Genomic DNA, 25,066 nt, shown 5'->3' with positions numbered 1-25,066 from the left:
CCTATGAGGAAACCAGAGGCCTAATACTCCAGGCAGGCTTAGAGGTTTGCCTCAACTGAACTGGAACCACAGTCAGCTCTGGAGGGGTTCAAATCCTCCAATGGTATTTGGGATGATGAAGGCATTTTTTATGTTAAAGTTAAAACCGTTGGAGAGAGAGAATGCTACTCCCTCGTTCATCTGCAAAGGCATTCTATTGACTTCCTATTCACAGAATCACAGAATTATCATGGAGCAGCAGGAGTCCATTTGGCCCATCATGTTTGCACCAGCAATGGCACACTAGCTGCCAGAACTCACTTCCTGCCTTTACTTAGACAGCAAGTGCTATTTTGATCAGGAATTGGCCAATTTGAAGAAAACCATTGCTGAGTGACTGTTCCCAACACAGTGCTTGTTTCTACTAACATTAAACTTCCCGCTTTGCCATCCTCCACGTGGAATCCATTTTGTGTGAAAATTCAGAATGGTGTTTAGCACCACATTGGATTGTTTCAAATCCTGCTTTTCTCAGAGGAATCAAGTTTAATTACTTGAATTTAAATTCACTTGAGAAAACCTTCAATTTACTTGGGGGTAAATGCTGGGGATATACTACAGATTTCCCAACAGCCAGTGGGAGATAGAGGACAGATTATGTAGGCATATTTTGGAAAGATGTAAAACCAGCAGAGTTGTTGCGGTGGGTGTTTTTAACTTCCCCTATATTGACTGGGCTTGGATGGGGCAAAATTTGTAAGCATTCCTGATGGAGGGCTTTTGCCCGAAACATCGATTTTCCTGCTCCTCGGATGCTGCCTGACCTGCTGCGATTTTCCTGCACTACTCTAACCTTGACTTTAATCTCCAGCATCTGCAGTACCAACTTTCGTCAGAATTTGTAAGGACCATTCAGGAGGGTTTCTTGACAGAGTATGTAAACAGTCCAACCAGGGAAGGGGTTATACTGGGAGAAAGTGAGGACTACGGATGCTGGAGATCAGAGTCAAAAAGTGTGGTGCTGGAAAAGGAGCAGGGCAATTGACATTTCAAGCATAAGCTCTTCATCAGGAAGGGGTTAAATTGTACCTGGTTTTGGGAAATGGGCCTGGCCAAGTGAGTGAAGTTTAAGGGGGGAAGCATTTCAGGAGCAGTGACCATAATACTGTGAGTTTTAAGATACCAATGGAGAGGGATAACAATGTGAATGTGATAAATTAGGGAAAGGCAAACTACAACAACATTGGAATGATTTGGAGATGCCGGTGTTGGACTGGGGTGTACAAAGTTAAAAATCACACAACACCAGGTTATAGTCCAACAGGTTTAATTGGACTCAGCGCTCTGAAAGCTAATGCTTCCAATTAAACCTGTTGGACTATAACCTGGTGTTGTGTGATTTTTAACTTTGTACAACAATATTAGGCAAGATCTCAAGAATTTTGATTGGAGGTGGCTGTTTGAAGTAAATCTACATTGGACATGTGAGAGTATTTCAAATGGCAACTGATAAGAGTTCGGGAGCGGTACATTCCTGCGAGAATGAAGGATGCCTGAACCTTGGATGACCCGGAATGTTATGACCTTGGTCAAAAAGAAAAAGAAAGCATACGTAAGGTCTAAGAGAATGGGAATGGGAATTGAAGTCCTTGAAGTATATAAGGAAAGTAGCAAAGAACATAAACAAGGAATTAGAAGGGCTAAAATGGGTCACAAAAAGTCATTAGCAAACAGGATTAAGGAGAACCCCAAGGTTTCGTATAACAATATAAAAAGCAAGAGAGTAGCCGGGGAAAGGGTTGGTTCACTCGACAAAGGAGGGATTCTATGTGTGGAGCCAAAAGAGGTAGGTGAGGTCTTAAATGAATACTTTGTGTTGGTATTCACCAAAGAGAAGGAATTGGTGGAGGATGATATCAGGGAAGGGAGTGTGGAATTTCTAAGCCAAGTTGCTATTACAAAGGAAGAGGTGTTAAAAAATATGTAGGTAAATACATCCCTGGGTCCTGATGGGACATATCTCAGAGTATTTAGGTGGCCAGGATAACAAATTGCTGGAGCATTGACAGACAATTTTGTATCCTCTTTGGCCACAGTTGAGGTCCCGGGGACTGGAGAATAGCCAATGTTGTCCCATTGTTTAAGAAGGGTAGCAGGGATAATCCAGGAAATTACAGCCCTGTGAGCCTCACATCAGTGGCAACAAAATGTTTGGAAAAGATTCTCAGGGACAAGATGCATTTAGATGCAAATAGACTTATTATTGATAAACAGCATGGTTTTGTGCACAGGAGGGAGTGTCTCACTAACGTGAACAAGATTTTTGAGGAGGTAACGAAGATGATTGATGAGGGAAAAGTGGTTGATGTTGTCTACATGGACTTCAGTAAAGCCTTTGACAAGGTCCCTCATGATAGGCTAGTATGAAAGGTGAAGTCACATGGTATCAGGGTGAGCTGGCACAATGGATACAGAACTGAATTAGTCATAGGCAACACAGGATAGTGGTGCAAGGATGCTTTTCGGTATGGAGGGCTGTGACTAGTGGTGTTCCACAGGGATCAGTGCTGAGACCTCTGCTGTTTGTGGTCTACATTAATGATTTGGAAGAAAACGTAGCTGGTAAAATCAGTACGTTTGTGGATTATTAAAAGATTGATGGAGTTACACATAGTGAGGAGGATTGTCAGAGGATACAGCTGGATATGGATCAGCTGGAGGTATGGGCAGAAAAATGGCAGATGGAGTTTAATCTGGACAAATGTGAGGTGATGCATTTTGGAAGGTCAAGGTGGAAATTATGCAGTGAATGGCAGAACCTTTCTGAGTATTAATATGCAGAGGGATCTTGGTGTGCAGGCCCACAGATCACTGAAGGTGTCAGCGCAGGTAGATAAGGTAGTAATTTAGGCCTATGGCATGCTTGCCTTCATTGGAAGGAGCATTGAGTATAAGGATAGACAAGTTATGCTGCAGCTTTATAGAACTTTAGTTAGGCCACACTTGGAATATTGCATACAGTTCTGGTCACCACACTACCAGAAGTATATGGATGCTTTGGAGAGGGTGCAGAAAAGGTTTATCAGGATGTTGCACGGTAAGGGGAATTTTAGCTATGAAGAAAGGTTGGATAGACTGGGTTTGTTTTCACTGGGAACACAGGAGGTTGAAGGGCAACCTGATAGAAGTTTATAAAATTGTGAATGGCATGGATAGAGTGGAAAGTATGAGGCTTTTCCCCAGAGTTGGGGGGGTTGGTCAATTACTAGGGGACACAGGTTCAAGGTGTGTGTTGGGGGGGGAGGAGGAGTTTAGAAGAGATGTGTGATGCAAGTTTTTCACACAATGTGTGGTGAGTGCCTGGAACACGCTGCCAGAGGAGGTGGTGGAAGCAGACACAATAGCAGCAGTCAGGAAAAACCTGGACGAGTATGTGAATAGGAAGGGAACAGAGGGATATGGATTCTGTAAATGAAGACAATTTTATATGGAGGGGCAAAATGTGTCAGCGCAGCTTGGAGGACTGAAGTATTGTTCTTTGTTCTACTTGAGAATCAATTAAATAAAAGGGGGATGCATTTGAGGAGTAACTCATTGTTTTGCCCTAAACATGGCAACATATCAATCATTTATGATGTTTTGCTGCTGAGAATATAGATGGCAGGTTTGAAACAGCATAGTAACTTCAAATTTTACTGGTTTTCCTGAAATTGGCCAATTGCTGATCAAAGGTAGCACTTACTAGCTAAGGACAGTTATCAAGCTTGTGCAACTGCTGTGCCATTAGCTGGTGCAGACGTGATAGGCTATTTGTCTAGTCATATGCATGAAGTCCTGCCCCTGATGTTACAGCATCATAGATGCAGTGTTCCTTTTCAAGGCTTCCACAGCGATGTATGTTAGCACCTCACCTATACATTTCAATCATGCACAACTCAGATGAAGAGATAGAGAGCCATACATTCAGTTTTGATAAGAATACAACAGTAGGTGACATTGTAAGCTGTGAAGATGGGAGCATTCAATTACAAGGAGATCTGGGTACTCTTCATATAATGTTGCTCCATTATGTACTATTTCAAATGAAGTTTGTTTTCTTTTTAGGACTATATGGAGAGGCTGAATAGGCTGGGACTATTTTCTTTGGAGTATCAGATGCTAAGGGTGACCTTATAGAGGTTTATAAAATCATGAAGAGCATGGATACAGTGACTGGCCAAGGTCTTTTCCCCAAGGCAGGAGATAGGTATAAGGTGAGAGGGGAAATATATAAAAGAGACCTAAGGAGCAACTGTTTTCACACAGAGGGTGGTGCCAGAGGAAGTGGAATGAGCTGCCAGAGGAAGTGGTGGAGGCTGGTCCAACAATAACATTTAAAAGGCCTCTGGATGGATATATGAATAGAAAGGGTTTAGAGGGATATGGACCAAGTGCTGGCAAATGGGACTAGATTAATTTAGGATATTTGGTTGGCATGAATGATTTGAACTAAAGGCTCTGTTTATGTGCTGTACATTTCTAGAGCTTAAAAATGTGTTGCTGGAAAAGTGCAGCAGGTCAGGCAGCATCAAAGGAGCAGGAAAATCGACATTTCGGGCATAAGCCCTTCTTCAGGAATGAGGAGGGTGTGCCAAGCAGGCTAAGATAAAAGGTAGGGAGGAGGGACTTGGGGGAGGGGCGTTGGGAATGCGATAGGTGGAAGGAGGTGAAGGTGAGGGTGATAGGCCGGAGAGGGGGTGGGGGCGGAGAGGTCGGGAAGAAGATTGCATGTCAAGAAGGCAGTGCTGAGTCTGAGGGTTGGGACTGAGAAAAGGTGGGGGGAGGGGAAATGAGAAAGCTGGAGAAATCTGCATTCATCCCTTGTGGTTGGAGGGTTCCTAGGCGGAAGATGAGGCGCTCTTCCTCCAGGCGTCGTGTTGCCATGGTCTGGCGATGGAGGAGGCCAAGGACCTGCATGTCCTTGGCGGAGTGGGAGGGGGAGTTAAAGTGTTCAGCCACAGGATGTTTGGGTTGGTTGGTGCGGGTGTCCCAGAGGTGTTCTCTGAAATGTTCCGCAAGTAGGCGGCCTGTCTCCCCAATGTATAGGAGGCCACATTGGGTGCAGCGGTTGCAGTAAATGATGCGTGTGGAGGTGCAGGTGAATTTCTGACGGATATGGAAGGATCCCTTGGGGCCTTGGAGGGAAGTGAGGGGGGAGTTGTGGGCGCAAGTTTTGTATTTCTTGCGGTTGCAGGGGAAGGTGCCGGAAGTGGAGGTTGGGTTGGTGGGGGTGGGGATCTGACGAGGGAGTCGCGGAGGGAGTGGTCTTTCCGGAATGCTGATAGGGGTGGGGAGGGAAATATATCCTTGGTGGTGGGGTCTGTTTGGAGGTTGCGGAAATGACGAAGGATGCTACGATGTATCTGGAGGTTGGTGGGGGAGGACTAGTGGGGTTCTGTCCTGGTGGCGATTGGAGAGGCGGGGTACAAGTGCAGAGGAGCGGGAAGTGGAGAAGATGCGGTGGAGAGCATCGTCAACCACGTCTGAGGGGAAATTGCGGTCTTTGAAGAACGAGGCCATCTGGGTTGTTCGGTATTGGAATTGGTCCTCCTGGGAGCAGATGCGGCGAAGGAGAAGGAATTGGGAATATGGGATGGCGTTTTTACAGGGGGCAGGGTGGGAGGAGGTGTAATCTAGGTAGCTGTGGGAGTCAGTCGGTTGTCCATGGTGAAGATAAGGCGTTGGGGGCTGGGGAAGCGAAAATCATGGAGGAGGTGGAGGGCGTGGGTGATGTCCCAAACGTAGGTGGGGAGTTCTTGGACTAAGGGGGACAGGACCGTGTCGAGGTATGCAGAAATGAGTTTGGTGGGGCAGGAGCAGGCTGAGACAATGGGTCGGCCGGGGCAGTCAGGTTTGTGGATTTTGGGCAGGAGGTAGAAACGGGCGGTGCGGGGTTGTGGGATTATGAGGTTGGAGGCGGTGGATGGGAGATCCCCTGAGGTGATGAGGTTATGTATGGTCTGGGAGATGATGGTTTGGTGGTGGGAGGTGGGGTCATGGTCAAGGGGGCAGTAGGAGGAGGTGTCCGCGAGCTGGCGTTTAGCCTCAGCAATATAAAGATCGGTGCGCCAAACCACCATCGCGCCTCCCTTGTCTGCCGGTTTGATGTTGAGGTTGGGGTTGGAGCAGAGGGAGTGGAGGGCAGCACGTTGCGAGGGTGAGAGTTTGGAGTGGGTGAAAGGGGTAGACAGGTTGAGGCGGTCAATGTCGCGGCAGCAGTTGGCTATGAAGAGATCGAGGGCGGGTAAGAGGCCAGCACGGGGTGTCCAGGTGGATGGGGTGTGTTGGAGTTGGGAGAAGGGGTCGTCAGAGGGTGGGCAGGAGTTCTGGTTGAAGAAGTAGGTGCGGAGGCGAAGGCGGCGGAAGAAATGCTCGATGTCTCGCCGTGTATTGAATTTGTTAATCCGGGAGCATAGGGGGATGAAGGTGAGGCCTCTGCTGAGGACTGATCTTTCATCCTCAGAGAAGGGGAGGTCTGGAGGGATGGTCAAAATACGGCAGGGCTGGAAGCTAGGACCTGGTGTGGGACTGGAGCTGGGAGCGGGGTTAGGCATGGGGGCGGGGATCGGTGTGGGGGGGCGGGGTTAGGTGTGGGGGCGGAGATCGGTGTGGGGGCAGGGACGCATGCAGCGTGGTGGTTGTGCAGGTTAGTGACGTCACTGGGGGCGGAAGTAGATGCTGTGACAGCAACTCCGGGGGCAGAAGTGGCTGCGGCGAACCCAGAAATGGTGTTGTTCCCGGTGGCTGTGGACCCCGCGGAGGCCGCGAATCTGTTGGCGATGGTCTTCCTGGCGATCGCGGAGGCAGTTGTCTGGGCGGCGATCGCCGAGGCTGCATGGCCGGTGGGGGCGGAAGTGACATCATGGTTCGCGGCGGCAGTTGCTGCAACGGCCGCGTGGTTAATGGCGCCCGAGCGCTTCCGGAGGCCGATGGAATATTCTGGAACGGTTGAGGAATCTGGAGTGTGGGGGATAAGTACATGAAAGTTTTTGGTACTTACTGTCTTTAATTTCCGATATGGCTAGGAAGAACTGTTTGTTTAGTGTATGGATTCTTCTGTGGATGACGAAGAGTAGAGGTCCTTTACAGGTCTGTGAGAATGTTGTCCTGAGCTGGGTGCAGGGAAAAGAGAGACAGAGTGGTGTAGGAGAGAGACAGACAGAGTGGGAAAGGAGAAAGAGAGACGTGAGAGACTGAAGTCTGTGCAACCCGCAGGGATTTAAACATAAGGCAGAAGCACCCAGCAAGCAGTGGTAGGGAGCTTGCTGCAGCAAAGAGATCATAGAGTCACACAGCATGGAAACAGGCCCTTCAGCCTGACTTGTCCATGCTGACCAGGTTTTCTAAACCCAACTGGTTCCATTTTCCTGCATTATCCCTCTCAACCTTTCCTATCCAGGTACCTGACCATATATTTCTTAAATGTTGTAATTGTACCTGCCTCTACCACTTCCTCTGGCAGCTTGTTCCATACGTGCACTACGCTCTGTGTGAAAATGTTACCCCTCAGGTCCCTTTAAAGTTTTTCCCCTCTCACCTTAAACCTATGCTGTCTAGTTTTGGACCCCCCCCCCCCCACCCAGGGGAAAAGAGCCCAGCAATTCACCCTATCAAGAGATCAAGAGAATTCATCAATGAAGTCAGATGCATTAAAACATTCCAAAGCAGGAGAATGAGAATGCAATATTGCTTGAATGTTTGGGATAATCCCTACAACAGGGAGAACAATCGAGTTAATGAAAATCAAAACAAGTTACACCTCCAAGTGCTGAGAGGGTGAGTCAACTTAGATACAGCACCATGTAGTCACGGAAAGATTCTTGGCAGCCTGGATCGAAGGCCAAAACCAGTCAAAGAGCCTCTCAGCATCAAGGTCACCCAAGAACAAACCAAACCCCTGAATGAGGCCTTGCAGAGGTCTCAGTGGGTTAGTTTCCATGCTTGTTGTGAATGGTTTGACCATTTCATGAATTGTTGTTGTCGGCACAATATGGAAGTGTCTGGTGAAGAGGTTAGTGCTGTCACTAGGCTGAACAAATTCATGCCCAATTGAAGACAGTCATTAAAGAAGGTATCTACTCACCAAAGCAAGGTTTTAACATTGCTGAGATGAGACTTGGCTAGAGGTAAAAATCCCAGTGAACATATAATTCAAAACAGGAGATGATAGGCCAGAAATTAAAGTTATTAAACATCGTTTACTTGACAGGAACATGGCAGGAGATGTAAAGATACTGCCCTGAGGGCTATACATCCGAAATACCATGAGCACTGAAGAGCCACTCTAAGAAATATCTGCCATCCAATATAACACTCAAACAAGAAAGCCTGGATGATGGACATGCATTTTCAGGATTTGCTTTCTCTGTGTTCTCTCCCTGTTGGGAAGGCGTATTGTGCCAGAGAAAATATAACCATCAATTGAAATGTCTGAAAACATGTACATGATTTACCTTCCAATAGGTGCAGGATTAGGCCATTCTGCTCTTCGAGCCTGCACCACCATTCAATATGATCATGGCTGATCATCCTTAGTCAGTATCCTGTTCCTGCCTTATCTCCATAACCCTTGATACCACTATCCTTGAGAGCTCTATCCAACTCTTTCTTAAATGAATCCAGAGACTGGGCCTCCACTGCCCACACAGCCACCACTCTCTGGGTGAAGACGTTTCTCCTCATCTCTGTCCTAAAAGGTCTACCCCGTATTTTTAAGCTGTGTCCTCTGGTTCGGCACTCACCCATCAGCGGAAACATGTTTCCTGCCTCCAGAGTGTCCAATCCTTTAATAATCTTATATGTCTCAATCATATCCCCTCTCAGTCTTCTAAACTCAAGGGTACACAAGCCCAGTCGCTCCAGTCTTTCAGCATAAGGTAGTCCCGCCATTCCAGGAATTGACCTCGTGAACCTACGCTGCACTCCCTCAATAGCCAAAATGTCTTTCCTCAAATTTGGAGACCAGAACTGCACACAGTAGTCCAGGTGTGGTCTCACCAGGGCCCTGTACAGCTGCAGAAGAACCTCTTTGCTTCTATACTCAATCTCTCTTGTTATGAAGGCCAGTATGCTATTAGCCTTCTTCACTACCTGCTGTACCTGCATGCTTACCTTCATTGACTGGTGTACAAGAACATCTAGATCTCTCTGTACTGCCCCTTTACCTAAATTGATTCCATTTAGGTAGTAATCTGCCTTCCTGTTCTTGCCACCAAAGTGGATAACCATACATTTATCCACATTAAACTGCATCTGCCATGCATCTGACCACTCACCTAACTTGTCCAGGTCACCCTGTAATCTCCTAAATTCCTCATCACATTTCACCCTGCCATCCAGCTTAGTATCATCAGCAAATTTGCTAATGTTATGACTAATACCATCTTCTATATCATTAACATATATTGTAAAAAGCTGCGGTCTCAGTACTGATCCCTGCAGTACCCCCCCGGTCACTGCCTGCCATTCCAAAATGGAGCCATTTATCACTACTCTTTGTTTGCTATCAGCCAACCAACTTTCAATCGAAGTTAGTACTTTGCCCCCAATATCATGTGCCCTAATGTTGCTCACTAACCTCCTATGTGGAACTTTATCAAAAGCTTTCTGAAAGTCCAGGTACACTACATCTACTGGATCTCCCTCGTCCATCTTCAGAGTTACATCCTCAAAAAATTCCAGAAGATTATCAAGTATGATTTCCCCTTCATAAATCCATGCTGACTCTGACCTATCCTGTTACTACTATCTGGGCATCACACCTTAGGAAGGATATATTGGCCTTGGAGGCAGTACAGTGTAGGTTTACAAGAATGATATCTGGAGTTCAGGGGTTGGGTGATAAGGAGAGATTACACAAATTAGCTGTTTCTCTAGAACTTAGAAGGTTAAGGGTGATCAGATCAAAGTGTTCAAGATATTCTCAGGAAAAGACAGGGTAGATAAAGATAAATTACTTCCACTGGTGGGGGATTCTAGAACTGGGGGACATGGTCTGAGAATTAGCATCAGATCGTTCAGGAGAGATGTTAGGAAGCACTCTACACACAAAGGGCGGTAGATTGTTTGGAATTATCTTCCACAAATGGCAGTTGATGCTGGATCAGTTGTTAATTTTAAATCTGAGATAGATACAATTTTTGTTAGGCAAACAAATTAAAAGATGCGGGCCAAAGGCAGGTTTCTGGAGTTAGACCACAGGTCAGCCATGATCTCAGTGAAAGGTGGACCAGACTCAGGGGCTGAATGGCCTACTCCTGTTAAAGAGTCATAGAGATGTGCAGCACAGAAACAGAGACTTCAGTCCAACCCGTCCATGCCAACCAGATATCCCAACCCAATCTAGTCCCATTTGCCAGCATTTGGCCCATATCCCTCTAAACCCTCCCTAGTCATGTACCCATCAAGATGCCTTGGACCAGCCTCCACCACATCCTCTGACAACTAATTCCATACACACACCACTCTCTGTATGGGAAAGTTGTCCCTTAGGTTCCTTTCATATCTTTCCCATCTCATCTTAAACCTATACCCTTTAGTTTTGCACTCTCCTATCCTGGGAAAAAGACCCTGGCTATTTACCCTGTCCATGCCCCTCACGATTTTATAAATCTCTATAAGATCAGCCTCTGATGCTCTAGGGAAATCAGCCCCAGCCTATTCAGCCTTTCCCGATAGCTAAAATCGTCCAACCCTGGCAGCATCCTTGTAAATCTTTTATACACCTTTCAAGTTTAACAACATCTTTCCTATAGCAAAGAGACCAAAATTGAATGCAGTATTTCAAAAGTGGCCTAACCAATGTGCTGTATAACTGCAGCATGACATCCCAACTCCTATACTCAATGCAATGATTAATGAAGCTTTGTCGAAGCTGACAAAGGGTCAGTTAGACTCGAAACGTCAGCTCTTTTCTCTCCTTACAGATGCTGCCAGACCTGCTGAGATTTTCCAGCATTTTCTCTTTTGGTTAACCTTCTTTACTGTCCACTATACCTCCAATTTTGGTGTCATCTGCAAACTTACTAACCATTCCTCCTATATTCACATCCAAATAATTTATATAAATGACAAAAAGCAGTGGACTCACACTGATCCTTGGGGCACACTGCTGGTTGCAGGCCTCCAATCTGAAAAGCAACCCTCCACCACCATCTTCTGTCTCCTACCTTCAGGTCAATTTTGTATCCAAATGGATTCCATGTGATCAAACCATGCTAACCAGTCTACCGTGCAGAACTTTGCTGAACACCTTGCTGAAGTTCATATAAAGAAAATGTCTACCACTTGCTTCATCAATCTTGTTTTTCACATCTTCAAAAAACTCAATCAAGTTGGTGAGACACGATTAGGCATAGCGTTCCTAGGTTCCAAAGATAGACCCCATGGATCTGGGAGCCACACAGCTATCCAAAGCTTACTATCCGTGTCATACTTTCACCCATTTAATCAAGACAATAAATGGTGAGAATGCACCATAGGTCAGGGGGTTTGAGCATGCATACAACATTTTCAAAGCGATCAACAATTGCAGTGGTGCATGGGATGAAACCTTATCATTGTGTCTCAGTGGCGTATGGCAGAAATTGTGGCCCAAGTGTGTCAGTGGCAAAAGAGATTCTCGTGATCCTGTTCCCGAGGTTCAGTGTGAAATCATGACCATGGCGAGGGAGGCTGGTTTTGATGAACTGAACAAGGCTGATGTGGTGAAATTGTTTTAATTCCATGGAGAGACATTGTTCACTGAGGACTTAGGAATCCATGATCTGAAGAAGACTGTGCCAGAATACCAACCCCTCGAATGCTGTCGACAAAGAGTGTTGGCAAGAGGTTTCCAACTCGGGGAAGAAGCACTGAAAATCCTGGCAGAAGATAACCCAAGCAGAGTGCATAGTGCCCACAGAATGATAAATTGTAGCATTAATGATTACAGAGTGACCTGGCAGGTGATGTGAAGGTAAACTATTTAGCAATCCGTGGATATCCTTTTCAAGCAAATATAATCTTTTTAAAAACTGTATCTCTGCTATATTCAGTCGTAGAATCATACAGCAGGGCAGCAGACCCCTCAGTCCAACATGTACAATGATTTATTTCATTTTGTAAGTGATTCCAGTTTGTAATGCACATGTATGGTACAGGACTTCCAGGCAAGATAACATCTGAAGGAACCTAACTTTGGCTTTAACATCAATTCCCGTGGGCCCCATGGTGCACTTAAAGTCATTTCACTTAAAGTAGTAATGCTCAGGAACAGTGACACAATGTTAAATGAGGACTACCTGTACTTATTGATTCAGTTTTCAGGCCAAACTGTGTTAGATGAATTTAGGTGTGAACAAGTGTGTGGTCATCCACTTTGGACTGAAGGAAGACCAGAAAACCTTCTAAATAGTGAAAAGTTAGAAGCAGTGAAGACCGAAAGAGACTTAAGGCTCCATGAACATTGATTTTAAAAATCTCCAGAAGGTATAAGGGATAATCTATTAGAATACTGGGTTCACATCAATATATAAAATAAGGAATAAAATATATATAAATATATATATATAAAAGTCCAGCCAGACAAAGATTTAAGTGGAGTAAATGGAGTACTGGAGTATTACATGGAGTATGGAAATGTGTTGCTGGAAAAGCGCAGCAGGTCAGGCAGCATCTAGGGAATAGGAGAATCGATGTTTCGGGCATTAGCCCTTCTTCCTGAAGAAGGGCTAATGCCCGAAACGTCGATTCTCCTGTTCCCTAGATGCTGCCTGACCTGCTGCACTTTTCCAGCAACACATTTCCATCTCTGATCTCCAGCATCTGCAGACCTCACTTTCTCCTCAAATATTACATGGAGTAGTATATTTAGGGAATGACACTGCAGGAATAAGGGAGAGCAGCACTGTTTTACTTCAATGAGGAGATTGTATACTGGGATTGTATTCGCTGGAATGAAGAAGATTAAGAGTGATTCGATCAAAAGTTTGGGTAACGGAGTTTTTCTCTTTTGAACCTATTCCCATGGTTGAAATTTTTTTTATCCATTTAGGGCCAGACCTTTCAGAAATTAAGTTAGGAAACATTTCTATGTATATCAATGACAGCAGTTTCAACTCTGGTCTATTATTCATTTAAATTTGCAATTGATAGATTTCATATAAGCAAAACTATGAAGGAATATAGAGCAAAGGCAGATATAAAGTTAGGATATAGTTCTAATGAGGATCTGACTGAATGTCAGGGGAGGATCTGGGACTGAATGGTTGCCCCCTGCTAGTGGCATGTTTTCCTTCAATGGTTTCAAGACCAATTTGCACCCCACTTAAAATAATAACTGGAGAATTTTGCCATTTCAATGTAGCTTTCCACACCAGTTCTCCATACAAATAAAAGTTCTCGCCAAGGAGATGAACGCAAGGGTTACAGAAAAAATCGTTGAACTTAGTACATTCTATCTAATGGCCAAGAAAACAAATCACTTTGTTTAAAATGTGAGCATTGTTTCAAAATGGAATCACTTACTCTAATGAGCTTAATACGGAGCAACGTTACAAAACATGATTAAGCATTGACGCAAGCCCATCTGTCTTCTTAAAAGGAGCTACTATAATTTCCAGAATCTGTGTAACTAGTAGTTCAAAGTCATGTCGCCCTGCACTCTATCTGGGCAGTCTTGAAACACAGTTTGGAAGATGGAATACTTCCCCTTGCCTCTCTCTCTCTCTGTAAATTTCCACAGCTCTTCGCTAATCATTTGAATACAAAGCAACTCCAGTTTTCGCTTATTCAATTTCATTCGTTCAAATTCAATAGTCCACAAACTACTTAATTTCAGATACAAACCTGTATAATTCTCAATGTTATTTAGGGAGAAGCTTTCTTCTTCAGAGGCTGTGTGACAGTGGGGACTCTGCACCAGGTTGGGGGGAACTGGGGGCTGGGAGTGAAACAGCAACAGGAACGCCACATGGAGCTGAGTGGAAGCATGCTAATGCCACTGGGCTAATAATCTAAAATCACAAACTGTTCGGAGGATACAACAGGTTCAAATCCACTACAGCTAATCAAAATAAATTAATAAAATCTGGTATTGAAGCTAGCTTCCGTAATGTTAACCATTAGACTAGAGCTTGCAATCATTGATTGCCTAGATCTAGTTAGTTAATCACTGAATCATCTGTCCTTTTGGGAAGGGCATCTGCCATCCTTACCTAGTTTGGCCTACATGTTTTTGACTCTTAACTTCCATCTGAAATGGCCGATGGGCATTAGAGAGAAGACAACAAATGATGGCCTTACCAGTTAATCCTACAGGGAGAAAGTGAGGACTGCAGATGCTGCAGGTCAGAGTCAAAAGATGTGGTGCTGGAAAAACACAGCAGGTCAGGCAGCATCCGAGGAGCAAGAGAGTCAATGTTTCGAGCATAAGCTCTTCATCAGGAATGAATGAATGCTCGAAACATCGACTCTCCTGCTTCTCAGATGCTGCCTGACTGGCTGTGCTTTTCCACCACCACACTTTTTGAGAATTATGCCTCCATCTCACGAAAGAACAAAAGAAAAAGCAAACCTAGTTGATTACTGCAATTCCTAGTCACCATTGCCTGCAATATCCTGAAACTATACTTCTGGGGAACTCTGTTCTTGCCTAGGTCTAACTCAAAGACTTGTGTAAATCACTTATAGAAAGCAACAGAGCAAGGTTTAGTTTTCCTCAGGTTACCCAACTCCTTGTATTGTGGAACACATTAAATATACTGCAAAGATTTATAAAGTCATTTGACTAAGAAAGGGAGAAGTAAGTCAGTCATAGTGACAGTTAAGTACTCTCAGTGAAATATAACTGCAGTCTGAAGAGATTGGCCAAACTCAGCAGCTTAATTCAAACAGTTTAAACCACGATGTGCCAGTGCTCTTATTGTCAGTAGGATCAGTAGGAGGGCACCTTATCACTGTGAGGCTGGCCTTTCCAGTATATTTCCAGCACCTGCCTACAGATGGCATTGTAGTGAATGTTACAAGGTCAGCCAAGTGGACCTCATAGAATTGAATTACCTGATTGGGGCTGTTAATCTGGTCTAATCAGGGAGCCCTGGCTGACAGATATAAACAGGAGAATACCCTCCAACTCTATTTTGATTTAGTCCCTACCCTCCCCTTCACTGTTTTGATCACACAGCATTGCCCTTCGATGTGAAGGGCAGTGTTTGTCACTGGCCACTCGGGTGTTTTCCTATCTTCCTGTGGTGGAAATTGAATAAAGATACGTGCACTTTGTGTCTTTCACTGTGTCTCACACGTATTCACATACATCATTAAAAAAAAGGGGGTGTTACACCCTGGGGAGGGGTTGGGATGGGATGATTTCCCCCTCCAAACTCTATTTTGATTTAGTTAAAAAGAAAAAAATAAACAGGAGAGTCAGAGGTTCTGCTCACTCAGGGAGCTGGTTCTTAGGGAGTTGAAAGTGTCATGGTCTCTCCACCTGTAGATAAAGGGTGACTTGGTGACAGGTTATTGGCCTCTGTAGAAGGGGAATGGTTGATCACAATTGCCAGTCATGAGTCCCTTAATCCAGCCTCTTCATCTGAAATGAGGGCTTGAGATTTGTTTCTACATTGAAATGTTAAGAAATGAAAGGTCGGGGAATGAGTCTGGGAGGCTTACTCTTCGGAGGGTTGGTGTGGACTTGTTGGGCCGAATGGCCTGTTTCCACACTGTAGGGATTCTATGATTGAAATCTGCCCTGTGCTTTTTTAGGTATCAGCCACTGCTGAAAAGAAAGCCTTCAACCAAGTTATCAGTGTCCCTAACCCACGTGCAAATTGGTCTTGCTCAACTGACTAAATTTACAGCTGTGTTAGGTCCATAAATTGGGGTAAAACAATTTTACCATCGACCTTCAGTAACACACCGCTGCTGTCACACAATTCACTGGATGAGATGAGAGTGTTTTGAATGTTAGGCTCAAGGGCATGGCTGGCTTCTGCATCAATGAGGTAATGCTACATGCATCCATTCTGTCCTCCAGAATTATCAGACTGATTCCTCAGATTGCAGGATTGACACATGTAGAGAGAAAAGATTGGATAGAACTATATTCACTGGAGTTCCGAAGAATGAGGAAGGAACCTCCTAGAAACCTATAAAATTCTAACAAGATTAGCAGTGTTAATGCAGGAAGGATATTCCCGATAATCACTGAGTCCAGAACCATGGGTCACACTCTAAAGATACGGGGTATGCCCTTTAGGATTTAGATGAGGAGAAATTCCTTCACTCAGGGCATGGTGAGCCTGCAGAGTTCTCTGCCATACAAAATGGTTGAGGCCAAAACATTGAATGTGTTCAAGAGGGAGTTAGATATAAGGCTTAAGGCTAAAGAAATCAATGGTTTTGTGGAGACAGCAGTAAGATGGTACTGATTTGGATGATCCGCCATGATTGTATTGAATGGTGGATGAATCAAGATCCAAATGGCCCACTCCTGCTCTGATTTTCTAAGTTTCTATATTTTCCTGCCTTGCTATTCGGAGTCATGAGTAGAAAATTAAGTGAATTTCACATGACTGTTTCCATTCGATCTTCCAACAAGGAAGAAGGGTTCTAGGATGTAATATCAGCAACTGGAGATATTGGGAGAAAGTGAGGACTGTAGATGCTGTAGAGTCGGAGTTGAAAAGTGTGGCTTACGCCCAAACCTTTAACTCTCCTGCTCCCCTGATGCTGCCTGACCTGCTGTGCTTTTCTGGTGCCACACTTTTCAACTGGTGATTTTGGCCCTGTCTTTATCATGGTGTCAGATAGATATAATTTTATGTAGCAGCGGTAAAACACAATGGAGTTGGTGTGATCCACCATCACAATAACATGCAACAAGCACTTGATTTCTGATGATTTGGAGATTTCTGATTTCTGATGGTTGCTGTTCTCACCTGTGTTAGCCAGGGAGGGTAGTGAGCAGAGGGAAGAAGGGTGACTGAGTCACTGACTGAACCAACCCTCCTTTCACTCAGCTGATTAATGCAAGCTCCATTTGGACAAATACCTTGGAATGGGTTATCTACCCACCCCGTAGTGTTAGTGATGAAAATGTGACTTGAAAGGTAATGATCTTTAAAATAATGCATGCAACGGTGGCAGAGTCGATCCACTCTTTTTATAATGTAGTAGATTTAAGAAACGGTTTGTAATTTGCTGCTTCACTCATGAACCCACCATCCATTACATGCCTTGCTTTAGAGAATCAACTCCTGGGTTAGAATCCAATCCTACCCAATGAGTTAATATCTCCTGTCTGTGCTGGTGGAAGCTTCCCAAGTGAAACTACTTCTGGCAGTGTATAAAAGATAGTCAATTGTCTTTCTGACTCACTCACTGAGAGGATTGTTTCACATTCTGCACATTCACTAGGTGACATCAAAATGTGTGACTTTATCGGCTCTGTGACTCTACAAATACAACTGTTAACCAAAGGCCTACTGTTCTTCTCCAATTCTCCTGTCTGATTTAGAAAGTCTACCTTGTCATTGAATTCTGTGAGCTTGGGGAGCTGAAGGGCATTCTGGAAGAGAAAGGCCATCTGAGTGAGTCTGAAACAAAACACATCATATCCAGCTTGGCCAGTGCTATCTTTTACCTCCACAAGAACGGTAAGATGCCCTGTGTTACATTAATGGATATTGCATTGTAGCTAATACTTACTGTTCTATTCATTTATACTGGTTATCTACAACTGGTCAAACACAAGTTCCTTATTTGTGCCTCCTATTAGAAATATCAGATAGGAAATGTGACAATTAAACAATGTGACAGTCAATTCATTTAGTACACATCTTGAGTCATTATTAAGGTGTATGTTGTATATGTTTGTTACAAAATGTTGCATTAATTTCCAACTCAATCTACCATGCAAACTTATGCCAACATTGTGACATATCTCACGTGTTCAATATATCCTTGAGTTAGTAATCAAGGAACAGGAATTAGCCATTGAATCCCTGGAGCCAATACATGTCTGGCCCATATATGATAGAATGACTGCCCAAATCAGAGAGTCACGGGTTCAAGCCCATTCCAGAGACTCTCACACATAATCAACTGTGACATTTTGAAGTTATTATTTTCTGAATTGGAATGTTAAATCAAGCAAAGCTTTGCAACATCACTCTTTGTAAACAATTGGGATCAGCTCAGATGGAGTTTAGAAAAACATTTTGTCCTCCTGGACCATATTAAATGATCCATGTAACTTGCTGTAATGTTAAAATCCATCTTCCTGGTAATTTGTATGCATCTCCAGCTCCCAATACTAACATACCTTCATGTTCAAATTTGGGATTTATGCATGTCATATTTAGAGACCCAAATAAATCAATACTCTGTATAAATGCTTCAGAAACAATAACAGTTAAATGTTAGACATTCTAAAAAAAAATCATTCATGACATGTGGGGATTATTGGCAAACCCAGCATTTATTGTTCATCCTTTAATTGTCCTTGAGAAGGTGTGATGAGCTGCCTACTTGAACCAAAGCAGATTAAGTGGATTACAGATTTTCAATGTGATTTTGTTACATGTGAGTAACTTGCTACACCATTTTGGAGGGTAGTCAAGAGATAATCACATTGCAGAAGGTCTGGAGTTTATTTTGACCAAAGTGAGTACAGAGAGGTTTCCTTGTCTAAAGCATGTTTTTTTTTATGACAATTCAGTTGTTGCTTGGTGTCCATCAACTGATATCAACATTTTGTTTATTTGATTAATAAACTACGAGTTTAAATTCCTCAGCTGCATTGTTAGGATTTGAACTAATTTCTCAACTTTAATAGACTAGCACTCAGGACTCCTTTCCAGTAATACAAGCACTGTGCCATCGTACCAAAGAAATCAAGGGACATTCTCTTAAGTTAGTAGATATCAAAAAAAAGTACTAAAACAAAAGGTGGTGAAAATACGAATGAGTGACGAGACATTGACGTGTTTCCCCAAAGATCAGAAACAATGAGTAATCCATAATACTGCCTCCGTAATCAATGAGCACATCACACCTATTGTATACCAGCCTCAGATGATCATTAATTATATTGTATTATTATTTGAAAAGAAACTGTGTGATCCAATTAGGCAAATCCACTTTTAACTGTTGTTCCAAATGTTCTCTGACTACTTGAGAAATAGTGCAGCTTAATACTTCATTCTGACCTCATTGAAATAAAGTGCAAGCTGTCTACCAAATGAAAAGCAGGAATAATACATGACAGCATATTGGGAAGAATCAGACTATGAGGTGCTACTTTAGGTACAATCGGTGCTCTGTGTGCAAATTACATGAGCAGTTGGAAAGATTTTCGTTTGACTTTGCCCAAGTTCACTTAGATGTTTCCAAAATTCAAATATTTCATGAGCCCCTATGGTAAATCAGGCAGCATTTTAGATTATAAATTGTTAAACAATTGCTCCTCCCTGTATTTAAAGAGTGATCGTAGTATAGTTTTATGAAGAGAGCTGAAAACACACTGACCAATTGTATAGTGCATTACCCTACCCAAAACATTTCACCAGAGAGATAGAAAACAAATTGGTAATCAGGCAGATGCCCAAAATGTTTGGTCAGAAGGGCTATTTTTAATAAGTGTCTTAAAGAGAGCTAGAGAAGTAGAGAAGGAATTCAGGACTTTAGGCCCAGATTACTGAAGGAATAACCACCAAGAATGTTCTAGAGGCCAGAGTTGGCTGAATCAACTAGCCTGATGTCTTGGAGAGTTGGAAGACTGGAGGTGATGACAGATCTTGGAGGGATGAGGTTATCCAGGGACTTGAAAATATTTTAAACATCAAGACATCACATGAGTGGAAACCAGTGTTGGTCGAAGCTCACAGAGGTGATGGGTGAATGAGACCTAGAGCAAATTGGGACACATCTGCAGAGTTGATTGAACTCAAATTTACAGAGAGTAGGATGTGGGAGAACAGCCACAAATGTGCAGGAATAGTCATGTCCAGAGGTAACTAAGGTATGAATGAGGGTATGAGCAGCAGATAAACTGAGGCCAAACCAAAGTCAGATGATACTGCAGAAGTGGAAATTGGCAAACTTAGTGACAGGGGAAATGCATGAAGAGAAGCTTATGACAGGGTCACATGTGATATTAAGTTTGCAAGCAGTCTGGACTGGTCTCAGATGGTTGTCAGGAAAGGGGTGGAGTTATCACTGAGCTGCTCGAAAGAGATGGAGGCTCAGAGACAGAGTTTGAAAAAAATGAAAACAATGACAAACATTGGAAACAGTCTTCCCATTATTTATGCTGTTGTCACAAATAAAAACATTTACAAGCAAAGTGTCTAGTTCAGCAATTGTGAGTAACCTGATTTTAAATAACTGAAAGTTACTTATAAAAACTTTAAAATTTGTTAATTACATTGGTGTAAAAATTTCTTAGTAAATTGAAATAAAGAAGTCCCAAGCTACTAAAACACATCTATTAGCCCCCTTGCAATTCAATAAAAATATGTGGGCGGCACGGTGGCACAGTGGTTAGCACTGCTGCCTCACAGCGCCAGAGACCCGGGTTCAATTCCTGCCTCAGGCGACTGACTGTGTGGAGTTTGCACGTTCTCCCCGTGTCTGCATGGGTTTCCTCCGGGTGCTCCGGTTTCCTCCCACCATCCAAAGATGTGCAGGGTCAGGTGAATTGGCCATACTAAATTGCCTGTAGTGTTAGGTAAGGGATAAATGTAGGGGTATGGGTGGGTTTCACTTCGGTGGGTCGGTGTGGACTTGTTGGGCCGAAGGGCCTGTTTCCACACTGTAATCTAATCTAAATCTAAATGTAGATATTAAAATAAAAATTAAACCTTTTGAATGTGTACAGTGAGCACAATAAGTAGGGAATTCATCATGTGATTAATGTAGTTTAGGAATGTGACTAGTGCTTTGACTGGTTTCCAGTCATGTGTTTTTTTCAGACTAGTACAATCAATCATCACTATTCAATTTACACTGCAAGGAATTTCCACTTGAAATTTCTTGATTTTGATTTGCTCTGGTTTGGCCAATCTTAGGTTAAAAAATATCAGTTCAGCTCAGAGGGAACACTAGACTGAAATGTCCTGCTTATGTGATGAGAGGGTTGTGTACATTCTCTGCCCCCTTGTGTTATACGATCAGATTGGTTGACATCGGGTAGCATGACCAGAAGGTGATGGGCTTGAGACTGGCCTACAGCGATGGCACTAAATCCAAGGAACTGTCAACAGAAGCTTTGAAGAAAATGAACAGCTGCCATTCAAGACTCCAAGCTCAGGAATCTCAAACAAACCAGACCAGCAAAGTTTTGAAACTAAAACATTAAGGATGAATCCATTTTCCCAATGGGAAGTAGCACTCAGGGGATATTGTCCAGTTATAAGTTCCTTTGATGTCTACCTATCAGCAGTTACTCCCTACTGAGTTATGGAATGAACACCAGCAAATGAAAATACAATTGATTTATCTGGGCTTTCAGCAGTGGACCTTACGATCCCAAACCGGACAGCCTGACTTTTCTGATTAAATATAGCCATATTGACGTGAAAGCTGTGAAAATTATATTAGATCAACTCGGTTCTTCTTTTAATCAAATCTCTTCTTTTTAAGATATTATTCACAGAGATCTGAAGCTGGAAAACATCCTGGTAAAAAGTAATAATAATGCAGATGATGAAGAACTAAAACTTAATATCAAAGTAAGTTTTACCAATGATGCACCCCCTGGTTTCATTCATTAAAAATTGGAATCATCAGGTTGTATGTTACCTTGTAATATTGTAATAATTCTCGGTCAACTATGAAAAATGATCAATGAGTATCAAGTCTTGACCTGATCCACAAGTTGCATTTTATTGCAAGTACAGGGCATTGGTAGTGCATATGTAGAAGCCAAAAATTTAGAAAAGGTAAGCTCTTTAAACTCACTTTGATATTTTCATCTTTACATAGAACACATTGCCTCATTGAAATTCATATTCTCTTCCAGTGGAATCTGGAATCTTTTTTCCAAAATTTTTTATTCATTCATGGGATAGGGGTGTCCCTGGCTAGGCCAGCACTTTTTGCCCAGAGGTCAGTGAAGAGTCAATCACATTGCTGCGGGTCTGGAATCACAAGTAGTCCAGACCAAGTAAGGATAGCAATTTCCTTTGAGTATCTATGAACTAATAAAGCTTTCAGTTGAATATAATTTCGTCAATAATCACTTTGCGATTAGTGACTTATGAAGACTGAAACTCTCTGTTCTAGAACATCACTGGATGCAAATACAGGTCCAGAGTGAGACTAAGGTTACACATTGTAAACCAATACCATAGCTATGCCCTGTTCCATGACATAGGCAAATGTCCAAAATTGAACTCTTAAAATGTTTAGGTGGAAGCAATGGCTTTGTGATATTATCACTGGACTGCCAATCTGCCATTCCTGAAGAAGGGCTAATGCCCGAAACGTCGATTCTCCTGTTCCCTAGATGCTGCCTGACCTGCTGCGCTTCTCCAGCAACACATTTCCACCATTGCCAATCTGGAGACCCGGGTAATGTTCTGGGAATTTGGGTTCAAATTTAACAACGTTAAATCCATGCTCCCAGTTATTTAACAAATCTTAAAAAGGCAGCTAGATTATATCACAATATGTGACTCTGTAGAATGAAAGGTCTCACTGTCTGTACAGTCAGTCAGCTAGCCATCCAGTAACTGAATATGTAATGTACTAATGATATAAGTAAAGATATAACTTGGACAATATACAAATCTGAGCTGTCATATCAGTGTACATAGCTTGTTGTTAATTAATTTCCAGATAACTGTCTCAATAAGGACACAGGTGTCTATAGTATACGTTGCACAGGCTAACAAATAGAAAAGAACATCAATTGATCGCAGCAAGTGAGCATCACAAAATGCTGATAGCAAGTGAGCACGAGAAACTAGTCATAAGTCAGTACTGAAGACGAGAGGGTGATAATAGTAATGGCGGTTGTGAGAATTATTTAGTTAACTGTCACCAATCATCTGAGTTCAAAGCTGTGATTCATATCTAACTATCAATGCAGACGATGACAACTGTACTAAAATGTGCTCATGATAGCAGAGGAATAGTTGTGAATATGCTCTCTCTCTTTTAAGAAAAAATGTGAGGCCACAGCTTGCCAGTGTTTTTTAAAATAAGGTTCTAGAATGAAGTTCAACCAAAACATTAGAAAAAAAATTCTATATATTGCTAAAACTTATCTGTACCTAGCTGTCAGTTGATTCCACCACATTGTAGTTTTGGAAATGGCAAAAAGTTTTAAAAAAAGCATGCATTATATCACACCAATACTTGTTCAGCACCAAAGCAACATCCAGGCACTGCCCAGCTATTTCTTTCAACATAAAAACAAAAGAAATCAGCAACAAGGAGAGAAGAGGAAGGTTTGAATTATAAAGATAGGCTGAATAGGCTGGGACCTTTTTCACTGGAGTGTAGGTTGAAATGTGACTTTGTAGAGGTTTATAAAATCATGAGGGGTAAAGATAGGGTAAATGGGAGGTGTCTTTCCCTAGGATGAGGGGATTTCAAGATGAAGGGGCACATTTTTAAAGTGAGAGGGTTGAGATTTAAAAAAGGCATGAGGGACAAATTTTTTAAACAGAGCATGGTTCGCATGTGGAATGAACATCCTGAGGAAGTCATGGATGTGGGCACAGTTACAACTTAAAAAAGACGCTTCGGTAAGTACATGAATGGGAAAGATTTGGAGGGATATGAGCCAGGAGCAGGCAGGTGGGATTGGTTTAGTTTTGGATTATGTTCGGCAGGGGCTGGTTGGACTGAATGACTGTATGACTTGCTGTATGACTCAACGACTCTATAGCTCTAAGAATATCATTACACTCACTGCAGATTCTGTGTGTACTGGCATTCTTAAAGAGCAAAAGCTGCACAGTAAGAATAGAAAGCAAATATCTGATTGTGGATTGGTACTCCAGTGACATTCTGTCAGAACTTCAGTTATTCAAAGAAAGAATAAATCTCCATAGACAAGAGCCATTAAACAAAGGCAGTGAAACCTCTTATCATTTTGGAAAATGAAGGACGAGCAAAATGAAAAGCCCTGATATTTTTGTAATAACTGCAAATTTCCTAATTTTTAGAAGGCCAGCTTTAGATCCAAACCAACTTCAGGGTACATAAGCTTGTATCCATATTATATTGCCAGCAGCCAATGAAACAATCAACCAATTCATAGACAGATATTGATTCACCAAAGCTAACATAACTGAAAGGCTTATGGAATGGTCACTGCCTCTGACCCTATCAAATCTTTCTGAAAGGTAGTGCTTTGCAAAGTTAAAAGTTATTACTTTGACACAAGAAGAAGAATGCAGGCTCAAAGTGAATGTAGCAGGACAGCAACATCCACAGGTCTCCCAGTCTACAATGCAATTGCAGCTGTCAATAGGTTCAGCAAAACAGCCAAATCCTGGAAGAGATGTGGGCTGTTTTACCCACCAAAACATTGCCCGGCATTCCACATGAAGTGAGCTGAGATTTACAAGAAGTCCAAGTACTGGGAGAAACCCAAATTGCAACACTTCACTGCACTTGAACATGTGAAGACAAACCAACAAAGGGAATATGTCAAAGACATTTCCAAACTTTTGTTCATGGCATGCAAGCAATTCCAAGAGCTAATGGTAATGATCCAGTACATGTGCTCAATCTGACACACCACATGGATACTATCAAAAAAAGATAAAGTCTTTAACTCCATCCAAGTGGTATATGCCAAAAGAAATATGCAATGTGAGCTATATGCCAAAATTGACACTGGTGCAAATGCAAATATCATCCCTTTATGCATTTTTCATGAAATGTACTCAAGAAACTGGTAGAGCGTGAAGCAGTCCACACTTGATGAGTTAACAGCTTGTAATGGGACTGGCATCTCCTGCATTGGCATATTAAATGTCAATACATTTCCTTATGATAGACATGAGAAATGTTTTACATCATTGATACAACAGGATCTTCTTTTATCATT

At 42.7% G+C, this 25,066-nt stretch overlaps 1 protein-coding gene across 2 annotated transcripts in view; it reads left to right on the top strand.

Annotated features, from left to right (window-relative positions):
• Positions 1 to 25,066, top strand: part of LOC122561491 (serine/threonine-protein kinase 33-like) — a 108,077-nt gene that overhangs the window by 67,123 nt on the left and 15,888 nt on the right. For both annotated transcript variants that reach the window (XM_043713239.2, XM_043713238.2), the window contains exons 5-6: positions 17,516 to 17,654; positions 21,643 to 21,731. In XM_043713239.2, the coding sequence (XP_043569174.1) occupies positions 17,516 to 17,654; positions 21,643 to 21,731 (228 nt within the window). The remainder of the gene's footprint in view (positions 1 to 17,515; positions 17,655 to 21,642; positions 21,732 to 25,066) is intronic.

The sequence above is a fragment of the Chiloscyllium plagiosum genome, unplaced genomic scaffold (assembly GCF_037043375.1).
Source record: "Chiloscyllium plagiosum isolate Xiang-an unplaced genomic scaffold, Cpla_swu_hap1 HiC_scaffold_23, whole genome shotgun sequence".
In the NCBI taxonomy this organism is placed as follows: Eukaryota; Metazoa; Chordata; class Chondrichthyes; order Orectolobiformes; family Hemiscylliidae; genus Chiloscyllium; species Chiloscyllium plagiosum.
The sequence above is the reverse complement of the archived record's forward strand: the minus strand, read 5'-3'. Positions and strand labels throughout refer to the sequence as shown.